At 38.2% G+C, this 13,628-nt stretch overlaps 1 protein-coding gene across 2 annotated transcripts; it reads right to left on the reverse strand.

Moving 5' to 3' along the window:
- Positions 1-216: 216 nt before the first annotated feature.
- LOC128669167 (uncharacterized) lies at positions 217-13,556 on the reverse strand. Of its 2 annotated transcripts, none has more exons than XM_053743741.1 (11): positions 13,351-13,556; positions 12,706-12,834; positions 12,340-12,402; positions 11,808-11,969; positions 11,387-11,518; positions 3,490-3,566; positions 3,219-3,308; positions 2,750-2,902; positions 1,811-1,938; positions 1,451-1,557; positions 217-895 (listed from the first exon to the last, which is right to left on the reverse strand). In XM_053743741.1, the coding sequence occupies exons 2-11, from the start codon at positions 12,826-12,828 to the stop codon at positions 725-727; spliced, it is 1,206 nt and encodes a 401-aa protein (XP_053599716.1). In that variant the 5' UTR covers positions 12,829-12,834; positions 13,351-13,556; the 3' UTR covers positions 217-724. The 2 variants fall into 2 exon arrangements, with proteins under 2 accessions (XP_053599716.1, XP_053599715.1); XM_053743740.1 differs by having other exon boundaries at positions 12,706-12,854.
- Positions 13,557-13,628: the final 72 nt, after the last annotated feature.

Below are 13,628 nucleotides of genomic sequence, written 5' to 3' on the forward strand. Positions count from 1 at the left end.
CATACAAGTATTCCCTTTTTATTCTAATTGTAAATTATAACATTAATATAGAAATGGGAGAACCAAATATCGTCGGTCCAATGGTAAATTCTCATAGGGACATTTTTGCATTTTTTACAGTAATATCTAATGTTGTATTTTTATACACACCGTGGCAAAATATTGATTACAAATAGAGAGATATAGTGATTAGAATGAAATAAATACAACATAATATATACTGCACAATACGCTCATTTAATAAAACAAACAAAAATGGAATAAAAAATAAAACAAAAAAAGCCGCAAAAAATATCACTTGTGATAAAATAATGCAAGATATAGTGACAAAAATCAGAAATACGTTCCGCGCTTTACTTCCACTCAAAAAGTCCACTCTAACTCCTTTAACCCTTCCAATTTTTCTTCCTCACCTTAAATTGATAATTTCTTAGATGGACAACTACCAACCTCTTGACCCCAAAAAAGCGTTAGGAATCAATCAGGATGATTTGGACTCCTGTTCTGACATTTTTTCTTGTCAATCAGCAGCTCATCCGCCAATTGAGGGGCATTCTCCGACCAATGAACCCCGTATCAAACAATTGATGGGAGAGCTGAAAAACTATTGGATCCAACTGTCAGATCCACTAGATGAGAAAATCCTGGATGTTTTACCCTGGATGTTTTACCCTGGATGTTTTATCCTGGATGTTTTTTTTTATGTTGTTGTTTAAGATACCCTTTAATTTCTCCTCCTCGGCGGGAACTTGATGGTGTTGGGCGCACCCTCGCGGTACTGCCCCGCGCGCGTGTACCACCCGCAGTAGCGGATCATACAGTCGTCTGTTGTCGTCCCCAGCGGGAGACCCAGCGCGCTGATTCGCTCCAGCGCTTGTGCTGGACCGCTTACCACCTACAGCATACGCATACCTCCTCCTTCAGTTATATTTATCATGGCTGATGGTCGAGGACATTAAATGGAAAGAAGAACACATCTTGATAAACACCCAGTGTTGTTAACACTGGATGTTTATCAACTAATCTTGACCATTCTATTCGCTGTCTACATGTTCAAATATTGTGATTTAGATAAGCCTTTAAAATTGTGTACCGGTTGATATCTTATTGATTGGCATTATTTTGTCTGTATGCCCAGTCGATGATTTGGACAACATTTCGTAGGGGAGCAACTCTGAAATCGGGAATAAAATCAGTTGTTCCATACAAAATCAAATACTCAACTTGAGGGAAAAGTACAGATCAGCGGATGTTTTTTTCGCGATTGCAGGGTTGCTTCCATACGAAAAGTCTTTCAGTATCATGTACTGACCATGTAGACAAAATAATGCCAATGTAAAAAATCATCCTGTATAAACATTACTCAAAAGTAAGTGTATTAAATACTATAGGTATTAGTTTAGGTCCGCACTGCATACGAGTATAACTTTTTTGTAAAATATGTACTCACTCTGCCAAACACGACATGTTTTCCATCCAGCTGCGATAACGGCTTGAATATGATGTTGAATTGCCCGCTGACCTCGTTGTCACTGGTCACAACCATTGACAATACTCCTGAATTTTATATGCATGTAAAGTCACCAATTAGTAAAAAAATATATACTCTGCTGGTAAGTAATTATTTTGATAACTGGTTAGTAATATGACAATGCTGTTTGGTTTGATGGCACATTTATGCCGTATTGTTTACGTACTAGAATATCACTCAATTTCCTTCGGTGAACGTCGTATGTGGCCGCTAAAGTATAAGAACAGTAGGAAAAAATATTCCCAAAGAGGATGTTGAGATAATAAAGAAGCACATTACCAGGCACGGTGTGCTTCAATGTGAAATTTTCGGCGCCCATGGGCTCGCACGCGCCGTCTGGGAGGTAGCACCCAAAACCGTTGTCTTTGACCACGTCGCCCCCTCGGCAGTATAGATCAGGAACTATCCTGCAGGATACGTTTTAAGTGTTTAAAAAATGTTGACGGCCGTCTACATAATAAAAATGTTTAGCTGGGTAATTTACTTTTTCTGTGAATAAGAATAAATAAGCCTTAAGCCTCCACACCTTTTAGAATGTGGTGACGTGGTGCGTAAGGATTTTTTCCATATGTTTCAGTAATAAGCACCTTTAAAATTCTATAAAAATAAATATCTAAGAATTAGTAACTGGTGGCCCATGCTGTGTAGAAATATCAGAAGGCTAGTTGAGACCGTTCCGTCGCGTTCGCTCGAACTCGCAATCGGCCAAATTCATCATACTCGAAAACTGCCAAGAAAAGAGGTAAAAAAAACGGGTACTTAATAACGATGATTGTTATACAGATAAATGTCCGTTGCTTTCCCTATTTTTAAAAACTGTTGACGTCAGTCAGTCGTAAAATAAGCTGCATATTCAATAGTAGTAATGTTCATCGAGAAATAAAGTCACAGATTCTAACGAGAGTGTATATCTAAGAAGTTTTATTTAGTTTAGACACACGAGTTGTTAATCGTACTTTCTTTCGAGTGATAGATACTACCTAGTGCTTTATAGGTACGACACTTGTCTAGGTACGAAGATAATGAAAATAATAGAATAAAATATAATTTCTAATATATAAATAATAAAATAAAATTTGTAATATATAAACAATAATATTTTTTGCTTTTCTCTTGCGTCTTTACTTCCGTGCCGTCCGTAAATACGCAAGAGTAAGAAAGAGAAAGGGATGTCTATGATAAGAAGGCTATGATGATGATGATGGAATATAATCGTACCTGAAAAACCTGGTGCCAATGTACGCGTGTCCCCTGTCCCCACGAATCAGACTCAGGAACAGCTGGCATGTCTTCGGGGAGATGTCGTTGAACAGTTCTATTGTCACTCTGCCGATTTTCGACCCGCCCTGCACCCAGATCTCCATTGCAACTCTTGAACGAAGAAAATATAGAAGTATTGTTTAGTTGTCAGGTTTTGTCCACATCCACACCGTGCTATGGTCAATGAAAAGCCTTCTCATATTATCTCTTAGTAAGTTTTCTATGTATAACAAACGAGATAGAAACTGTTGTCTATCGTTGGCTCGGTATGTCATAAGCGGATAAGTAGGCGGTCTGCGATTTGGGGAATTTCTTTGCGAACATTAAGGTATTGTCCACTTCGAGTTGCGCTCTTCGGTTACCTAACATCAAACTTAAATAAAAGTAGCATAGCAAAGTATAAAGGAAAGGCGTTTTTAACACTCACTTCGTTCTTGTAACGTTCGGAGGTTTGTCAAATGCTGGGTCTTTGATGTCACGGTCTATTTTCCCAGTTTTGAATAATATAAATGGTAAACTGCAAGTTAATAAAAAATCACAATAAAAATGTAACAAAATCATTAAAAGTAATGTAGGTCGGTACCTACACAAAAAAATAGAGAATCCTGCGTTTCCGAAAAAATATAAACATTTTGATAAGTGAATAAAAAGTAGGTACGTACACAACTTACTATATAGTACTTCATACTATTACTTACGAAGCTCCTAATATAAGTTTATGTTTCGTATCTTTCCACAATTCGTCGAATTCATGTGTCAGCGGTTGCTCTGATCTCTAAAAAATAATTATATATTATTTAATTACCAATAACTAATAATGTATATTTATATTATTCATATTATTTGTGTATATTTATCTTATTACGTTTACAACTACAGGAAATCTTTCAGACAAGTAGCATCTATCTAATGCCAGATTTTTTCTAATTACAGTACACGGGTACTAGAAGGCGTACCACGAAAAATAAAAACACGTAGCACGAATTACGTATAGGCGGTCGCGAAGGGCGTTTTAAAAAAGATATTTTATTATTACAAATTAGGTGTTTATTCAAAAGAACTCAATACAAGACTAATTTTAGATATTAAAATAAAAACAACTGCAATAAAACTGGGTTATGGCGTAATGGCTGAGTCGGCGGTTCGCACCGACGACGATTGCTTGAATTGGCGGGCTGCGTCAGCAACTTAGCATGGTTATGGCATGCTAACTCCTCCCTCCTTAAGATAGAACAGTGTCCCACTGGTTCGCTCGGGGGTATCTCCTGATGCTGCTGGCAGGGGTGTTGATTCTCTACATGTGAAGTATTTGTATGTCTTCCAGATCAGAAATACAGCTCCAATGCAGTACAGCAAGATGGTGGTCCAGCTTGGAGTGAAGGATACTAGTTGATCCTTGTAATCATCTTCATCTAAATCGTTTGCTCTATTTTTCAGTTGATGTAAGCTATCCAGTGAAATGTCTTCTAGTTGTATTTCATATTTTATTTCATTGTTCGGTTTACTTTGTTGCTCAGGTAACGGGATGACGTCATGTATTGTCACGGCGCTACTATGTGTTTGCAGTGTTATGTTGAGGACTTCGGCACGGCATTCGTTCGAGATTGAGATGAGTTGCGTCTTAGTGAGAGTATGGTAAGTGACGTCGCTTCCACACGTTGATTTCAGCACTTCATTGTTGTTGGTGATGACGAGCCAACTGTTGGGAGAGATGTTCTGGAATTTTCCGTTGGTCAGCTTCATCTTCGCATATTCACATTTGGGGTGTGCCGGTTGATGCTGCATTATAGATGTTATGCAGTCTCCGTTATCTTCAAGTTGCTTCATGATCAACTGCTTGCAGACTTGTGTTTCATCCGAGATGTGGCGACATTCTTCATTGATGTATGTGTACTCTCCGCTACCAAGTACTAGGTATTGGGATTTAGGAATAATAGTAATATTTTCATCATTTGGGATGGAGTATATATGGATTAGGTTATAAGGAGTTGAATCTACGGATGGTATTTCTAAGATAAAGTTTAACGAATGTCCGGTACTATAAGCCTTGACCTCTATAGATTTTTCTATTTTTTGAATATTTTCTAAGCTAATGGGAGCAACAGCTGTAAAACTAAAATTACTCTTCAGATCCAACATATCTGTAATAAGATCTTTCGAATGAATTATACTAGGGTGCATGATACCTATCTGTGCAAATGCCACAGCATCTTCTAGTAACATAAGTTTATCTAAAATTATCTGTAAACTAAAATCGATCTGTATATGAACCTGTAATAGATAAAAATGTCTATAAACTGTGTTAGAGTGCATACTAACGTTTTTTATTATCTCAGCTAATTTATTTTCGTTTTCATTAATTTTATTTACTTGGGTTGAAAACTCTGAGATAGCGTTCCGAGCTATTACAACGGATTTTTCTTGGATACTATGAATTTTATTTCTAAGATTATAAATTTGTTGTTCTATTTTAACTGCGTCATTATAATCTAAATTTCCGGTTACTAACTTAACTACAGAACCTATACCGTTAAACAAACCACGCTTTGTCTTACTATGTGGTGCTAAAAATGTGAGCTTGTTATAGATGATATCAATTTTATGCTCAATTTGATCTGTGTAAGTTTTATGCAAATCTTTGGAGATGATGTTAGGGTCTAACATATTAGTGCTTACATATAAGTCTGCTAGTTTTAAGGTAGTTGCATAAAGGTAAGTTATATTATACGTACAGACTAAATTAAATGTATCTAATTGTCTAAGAACTGAGCCTTGTTTTAGTAATAGTAGACCGTTGGAATGATCTATTGGGGTAATGTTCATGGTGGCTGCTGCTGAGAGCACGAGGGCTCCGGTGAGGAATGCCCTGGAACAAGGTGAGGTCTTCGTAATAGTTTGAAATGAACTCTTATAGATTTTGAATTAGGGTGGTTGCCTATTATCTCAGCCACGTTATTAGGGTGTAGGTGAATGATCTTATACGGACCTTTAAATACAGGTTTCGTTTTATCGTTGCGTGCTGTCTTCGCTACCTGCTTATAAACCGTTTCACCTACCTTTAGCTGAGTCTCCTCTGCTGCTTGATTCCGTTTCGCTATTACCTGTTCTTTATTTTTAGATAAGTGGGCTGCTACACACTCCTGTACAGCTTCCGCGTTCGCTCTATGCTTGAGAACAAAATCTTGATAAAATTCCCTAGGGTAATAAAGCTCTAACGGGTTTCTAGCTGCTGTATGTCCATAGAGTAGCTCATGTGGTGTGTAACCTGTAGCTGAGTGTATTGAATTGTTGTAAGCTATTACAGCGTATCTCATGATTACTTGTATTGTATCATCTTTGTTGGTCATACGCTGAATTCTTATTATTTCACCGATAGTCGAATGGAAGCGTTCTATTGGGGAGTTCGAGTTAGGGTTGTAAGGGGTGGTAAAGTGAATCTCTATGTTATGAGATGCGCATATTTCTTTAAGAACATCGTTTTCAAACTTAGTGTCAGAGTCGGTAGTAATTTTAAGTGGTAATCCTAATATAGAAAATATTTTTAAGAGGGCATCTGCTACATGAACACTACTAGAGCCTAGCATGGGGACTGCTTGCGCAAATTTAGAAAAGTTATCTATGATAGTCAGGAATGTTCCACCGCCTGTGGAATACAGATCCATGAAGAGATGTTGCAAGGGTTTGGTAGGTGTTTCAGTTACCATAAGGGGTGGTCGTAAGGGGTTGCGCTCATACTTGGCTTTCAAGCATGTATCACACTTATTAATGAAAGTTTGAATTGTTAGTAACATATTAGGCCAATGATAATTCCTACGTATATGTTTAAACGTTTCCTGGATACCACGATGTATGTTCTTTCCTTCGTGGTATTTTTTAATTATATCTAACTGCTCTGATTTGTTCTCTACTAATGTTACTCGACATGTGCATCTTATTAACTTAGGGCCTCTTTCATTAAATATTGTGGTATAAACTCGGGAAAAAGTTAGGTAAAGACTTTCGTCTATGAAGTAACAATGGAAAACCCTATCAGCTATCGTGTGTTCTTTAAGAAATCGAATTATTTCCTGTTCTGTATTATTTACCGGAATAAAAACATCTTTAATAGTAACTTTAGAGTTAGTCGTCCTATTTTCAACTCTATAGGTAGAACCGGGGGTAGATCTAATGTAAAACTGTTTTTGTTGTCTTTCAATAGCGTCATCTATAATAGGGATGCCGTTGTTTTCGTTATCGGCTTGTGTATGGTTTGTGGAGACTAACTGATTAGGGTCAGAGGAAACAATGCTCATGCTATCTGAAGTAGCAGTTGGAATGGATAGGGGTAGCGCAGGAGGCTCCTCGGGAATGTGCTGATTGTTATTATTTTCAGCTTCGCGTTCCATCTCACGACGAACGTTTTCAAAAATTCTAGGGATGATTTCATCATCCTCGTTATCTTCAAAATTAACTGCAAGGGAATCTATGCTATTATGAAATATTTTAGCTCGAGATAGGGCATCTGCGTTCGTGTTTTGTGAGCCCTTCTTATATATGACATTATAGTCAAACTCCGCTAGTTTAAGCCTCCATCTGGTTAGCTTTGAATTAGGGTCTTTCAAAGACATAAGCCACGTAAGGGGACGATGATCTGTATAGATGGTGAATTTACGACCATATAAATAGGGTCGAAAGTACTTGACTGCCCACACTATGGCTAATAGTTCTTTCTCTATGGTAGAGTAACGAGTCTCTGTGTCTGATAAAGTACGAGACGCATAGGCAACTGGCTTGTCAAAGCCTATTTTACCTTGAGAAAGGACTGCACCTAAGGCAAAGTCTGATGCGTCTGTGGTAAGTATGAAAGGTTGGTCAAAATCGGGGAACTGTAAGATGGGGTCATTAGTAAGTATTTGTTTACATTTGTTGAAAGATTCAAGGAATTCAGGAGTGTGTTCTACCTTACGATTTTTCTTGAGACATGAAGTCATGGGCTTAGTGAGCTTTGCGAAATCTTTGATGAATTTCCTGTAGTAACCCACTAATCCTAAGAAGGTTTTTATATCCTTTTGAGTCTTAGGAATAGGAAAGTTTAGAACTGCTTTAATTTTGTCTTGATTAGGCTTAAGGCCATCTGATGTAAGCTCATGACCTAAAAACTGTACATGTTTTTGTAAAAACTCTGATTTGTCTAACTGAATTTTGAGATTGTGAAGCTTTAAACGGTCGAATACTTGTTTAAGCTTATGCATGTGATCCTGAAGGGATGTTGATGCGATAATTACGTCATCAATGTACGTAAATACGTTATCTAAGCCACGCAAGATGTGATCCATCAATCGCTGAAAGGTACTCGGGGCATTCTTTAGGCCAAAGGGCATTCTGAGAAACTCATAATGACCTCTTTCAGTTGAGAAGGCTGTTTTCTCAATATCACGGGGGTGCATTTCCACTTGGTGGTAGCCACTAGCTAAATCTATAGTGCTAAAGTACTGAGCGCGCCCTAGTCTGTCAAGTATGTCACTAATGTTAGGTAAGGGGTACTTGTCTTCAATAATCCTGTCATTCAGTCGTCTATAGTCTATGACAAGGCGCCATTTGACCTTGCCAGAAGCATCTGGCTTCTTAGGTACAATATGAACAGGGCATGACCAAGGAGACACGCTTTCGCGTATGATACCTTGTCTCAATAAATTATCTATTTGCCTTTTAATTTCATCTCGCTGTTGAGGGGCTTGCCTATAACTACGGACAAAGATAGGAGTGGCGTCTGTTAGTCTGAGTTCATGTTTAACTGCATGTGTAAAAGTCAGAGGTATGTTCTCAGAATAAAAGATATCTCTATACAGATAACATAACCTATTTATCTCACGTTTCTCTTCTTCATTCATATGATCTGTTCTTATTTTCTTTAAATTCTCACGATACTCTTTATCAGTACTTGATTGCGATCGTATTGAATTTAGTTCGCAATAAGTATCGGGGGTTTCCTTTTCTACATATGGTGTTAAAACAATTGGGAGTTTGTTACTAATAGTTTTCTTATCAGAGTTTAAGTTTAAAACCTCAGTTAGAAATGTACCATTAACTACATTAACTAAAGCTGCGGGGGTTGTTAGACCTTTAATCCATTCATGGTCCTCATGAATATAGGTACCATCGGAATAATTTGTTTTTACTTTTACAATTTTTCTGCAATATGGTTCGATTTTTATTTTCTTAATGGGGTAGTCAAAATGAATAGGAATTATAGCAGATGAAGTTCGTAATACTTTACTTCGTAAATCAATATTACTAGATAAAGACTTCAAAAGGTCTAAGCCAATTAGTCCTTTATATTTATTATCGAATTCGAAGATGAGAAACTTGTGAGTTTTGTCACTGTTAAAGACCGGTGGTAGGGGCAAATGCGCTATGTATGAGTGTCGAGTTACCGCGTGAGCTGTTTTAACCTCGAATGGCTCGTAACCTACACACTGTTGAAAGGGGGTATTATAAATTACGTCCGGGGATATCATTGAGCGTGACGCGCCTGTATCGATAAGGAATTTACCTTGAAATTCAGGTATCTCTATGTAGGGGAGATGATCCTTATCCTGATGGTTTAATTTTATCAACTGTGGTTGTTTACCTCTTGGTCTTCTTGAAAATCCTGAGGTGTGATTGGCTGGTCTTCCTCCTGAATCGCTGAGGCGTAGTCGACCTCTTGTTCATCTTGGGAAGGGTAGTAGTCTGCAGGGTTATAATAATATTGTGGCGAATTTATGTTACCTTCATAAGGGGAATAAAATAATTCCTCGAAAGCAAATTGCGGTGGCGCTGGCTTGCTGACCGATCGCATAGTGACGTCAGATGACTTCTGAGGGTTGACATGCTGTTGGGGTATATTAGGCCTTTGGAAATTACCTGTGTTTCTAAAGTTGCCTGAATTATTTCTAAAATTACCTTGTCTATTTTTCCACGGTAGCACGGAGTTTACTAACTGCTGTTTCTGTTCGGGGGTTAAGTTATTACGCTGAGGTATATAATTATTATGGGGTGCAATTTGTGGCTGAGGTGCAAAGTTAAATGGTCTAAGGAAATGTGGATTATTCTTAAAAGTATGCTGAAAATGATTTTGATTATTCCCAGGCTTATTATTACTATCTGGCTTTTTATTTTGGGGGTGGCTACTAGAAGGGTTGTTATAATTTGAGCCCTGTCTGTAGTCAACCTTTGCTTCTTCTTGACGTGCAGTGACTATTGCAAGCTCTAATGTGGAAGGTTTGTTAATACGTACACCTACAGATACATGGAATTCTAACTGGTTTACATATTGCTCTATAGCCATATTCTCATAGTAAGATTTATCTGAATGCCTGCCTACTTGATATAAAGTATCGAGCACATCTCTAATACGTTTACCAAAGGACTCAGCATCCTCGTTCTTATTGCGATGGGTGCGTGTGAGCTCCTGCATAACTTGAATTTCGTTTCTAGGCTCTAGACGTGTTAATAAGGCACGTTTAATATCTACCCAACTATTAAGTGTATCTTCGTGAGCGAGGGCATCTATGGCCGCTCCTCTCAACTTACTTTTAATTAAACAAACTAATGCGAAAGGACCTGCTCCATCATTAGATCTAATAAGTGCCATTAAGTTATCTACTTCTTTAATATAAAACTGTAATCTTTTAGGATTACCATCAAATTTAGGCATAAGTTCCGAGATCATCTTAAAATCTGTCTGGAACTCCATTTTAAAAATAGTAAATGAATATAAAAAAACGTGTATACTAAAACTTTTAATTGATTTTAAATTTAGTTTATAATCTATAGCGATTCAAAGCCTATAGACAGACACACGTGAACACTATCTTACATCTAATACGACAGGAAATAGAGCATATAGGATGTACTTGGAAAGCAAAAAGTACTCACCAACACAGCATCGTCTGCATCTCCTGCTCGGGTCTTGCAGAGTACAGGTCTCCAATTTTCCGGATTCCCGCGAGATAAGCCGCTTCACTGTTACCGCCGTAGAGTTCTTATTATCGCGGTTAACAACGATTAAAACCGTTCACCCTGAATCTTCACAAAGAGTTTATTCGCGAAGGGGACTTTATACCGAAAGTCCTAGGGTGCCACGATCCTACCGACTGCGCCAATTACGTATAGGCGGTCGCGAAGGGCGTTTTAAAAAAGATATTTTATTATTACAAATTAGGTGTTTATTCAAAAGAACTCAATACAAGACTAATTTTAGATATTAAAATAAAAACAACTGCAATAAAACTGGGTTATGGCGTAATGGCTGAGTCGGCGGTTCGCACCGACGACGATTGCTTGAATTGGCGGGCTGCGTCAGCAACTTAGCATGGTTATGGCATGCTAACTCACGTTATCACTAATTTCCGCACGCTGTCTTCTTTTCCCATATCTTGTACGCATCGTGTAAAAAAAGAAACTTGTAGAAGTAATGACGTGCTACGTGGTATGTTTCATGGTAGAGTATATAATTAAATCATTTCTGGCAGTTGTTCAAGTAGAAATAGATATAAAGAATAGGTAGATAGCGTAAGCCCCGCTCTATTGACAGGCGTAAAAGAAGTAAGAATGACAAACAAGATACTCAACGGCTGTAAGTAACCTGGAGTAGAAGTAGATGTTCTTGCGCTGGATCTCATCGAGAGCACGTTGTCGCTGCTGGCACAGCAGCTTATTGTACTTGTTGGTGGGTTCCGGCCGCATCCAGCAGTCTACGTAGCCCTGGAAGCAGATATATTGATTGCGACAAAATTATAAGTAGTTAATAACTAACCAAAAACCTACTTGACATAACTGAAGTCATAGGGTGCGGGCATACATGGTCGAAGAGAAGAAGGATATTTCAGTCTATGATTATCCAGTCAATGATCTTTCGGATCCATCTTCTGTCCTCTTGACTAAAGGCTATGTTTGGGTCGGAGTATTTTTAGCTGTAATAAGCAACGTACGAGACGTAATAACTTTGGAGTTGAAAGGATTGATATCGACTTTAAAAAATTCTGGAACTGACCCCAGTCCTTTGAATTAAGTTGATCCTCTTGAGCAGATCTTTGTTGACCACCATGTTCTCCTCGAGCTGCCTCGCGTAGTAATTCAGCCTCCGCGGCTTCAAGTACAGCTCCGGGAACAGCTCCGGTGGACTGTCATCCACTTTATGCCTCGACATTTGTAGCTATTCAAATGAAAATTATAGCTATTAGTTGAGTTGTTTAGGATTCAACTAACAACCTCCTAGGCGTATTGGGCGGCCGGCCGGAGTCCTGGAGGTCTTGGATTCGATTCCCAGTGCAGGCAAAACGGTTCTGGGTAAGTTGTGCTCGTTCAGGTGTTTGTGTCTATTGGATCCAATATAGCTTAGCTATATAAATGTATAACTCAACACTTAGTGCTTCGTGTGAGCAGTTAAATATTATTTATTTATATATTTTTTTAAATAACTATCAAATGCAAAAATATGTGAAAAATGCAAAAAATTACTCATTTTTTCATTACACATATATTAATTTAATCCTAATCTGTCATCTCAACATCTAATAACTGACCTGTTTCTGGTGGTTGCACCAATTTTCGTAGAATAAGACGGTTAGTAACGGGAATCGTGGAGGCTGAAAACAAAAATATATAAATATACTTAATTAACATATAAAGATTAAAGATATTTAATATACCTACTTAAAATTAACCTGATATAGTATATGAACTATGTCAGGGACGTACATAAATAAAGGTACGTAAATACTGTACCTACATAAATAAAGGTGACGTGCGTTAGGTCTAATTTCTGAATAAAATGCTATTATTTGGACGACATGTTGGAATAATGACATGTGTCTGCAGCGTTAGGTCATTCTGCAGCTCTCGTAGATGATCCTGTGTACCATATTCACTGGAGAAGTTAGCTAACTAACCAGTTTGAATTCCCTCGGCCTGCGTACGCGCGGTGGACGCGGCTTCTCTGGAATGGGCGGCGGCGACTGCAGCGTTGGGTCATTAAGCAGTGCGTCGCACGCGCGCTCTCGTAGCGGATGCATGGTTAGCTGTGTGTTTTGACGGTAGGCTGGAATGAAAAAACTTTGTATGCTTAAAGATACATTCAACAGAAGTGAGAAATACACCAATGCATGGTACCGACATCGACTTGGCCGACTAGGCCGTTATTATCCCAAACCGTTTCATAGTGGAGCGTTTGGACACAGTCTCTTTTTCAATATACCTATATACCCTGGTTATGATCTGCCTTCACTCACTTGGCAGACGCTCGACAGGCTTCGAACCCAAAAAGTACGATGTAAGGACAGCCTAACCTATTTAAAAAAACAATGTGAGTGCAGCGTTTTTCCATACAAAAAACTGTTACCCTGTCCTCTGTGCCCCAGCACTTGCACCCAAGGTACCAGGATGACATGACGGCGGCAACCCTGTAAGGGTGGCAGAGCATTTCATACAAATAAACGAAGAAATGTTGGAAAATAATGTGTCTGTGATTGCAGCGACTAGAGTAGGCTAGACAAATTCTAAAGGAATAAATGATCTATTTATCTGGAATAGCATACCTGAGTCCTTTCATCCACTGATGCAGCACCGCCTAGCGCAGCTGGTAGATTTATATTAAGTAGGTTTTTGACTAATCACCATGTATTAGACGATTTACCTACTTAGTTAAAATCTTGAGTTAATCATTGATACTTTCACTTACATACTTACTATGTTATAAACTAAGATTTAAATGAAGAAAATCATGTTATGGTCCGAGTCGTATCATGGTGACATTATCCTATTATAATGACGGCTGTTTTTGGGGAAAATATAATTTTCTTCTGTTTTTAATCTA

The sequence above is a fragment of the Plodia interpunctella genome, chromosome 4 (assembly GCF_027563975.2).
Source record: "Plodia interpunctella isolate USDA-ARS_2022_Savannah chromosome 4, ilPloInte3.2, whole genome shotgun sequence".
Classification (NCBI taxonomy): domain Eukaryota; kingdom Metazoa; phylum Arthropoda; class Insecta; order Lepidoptera; family Pyralidae; genus Plodia; species Plodia interpunctella.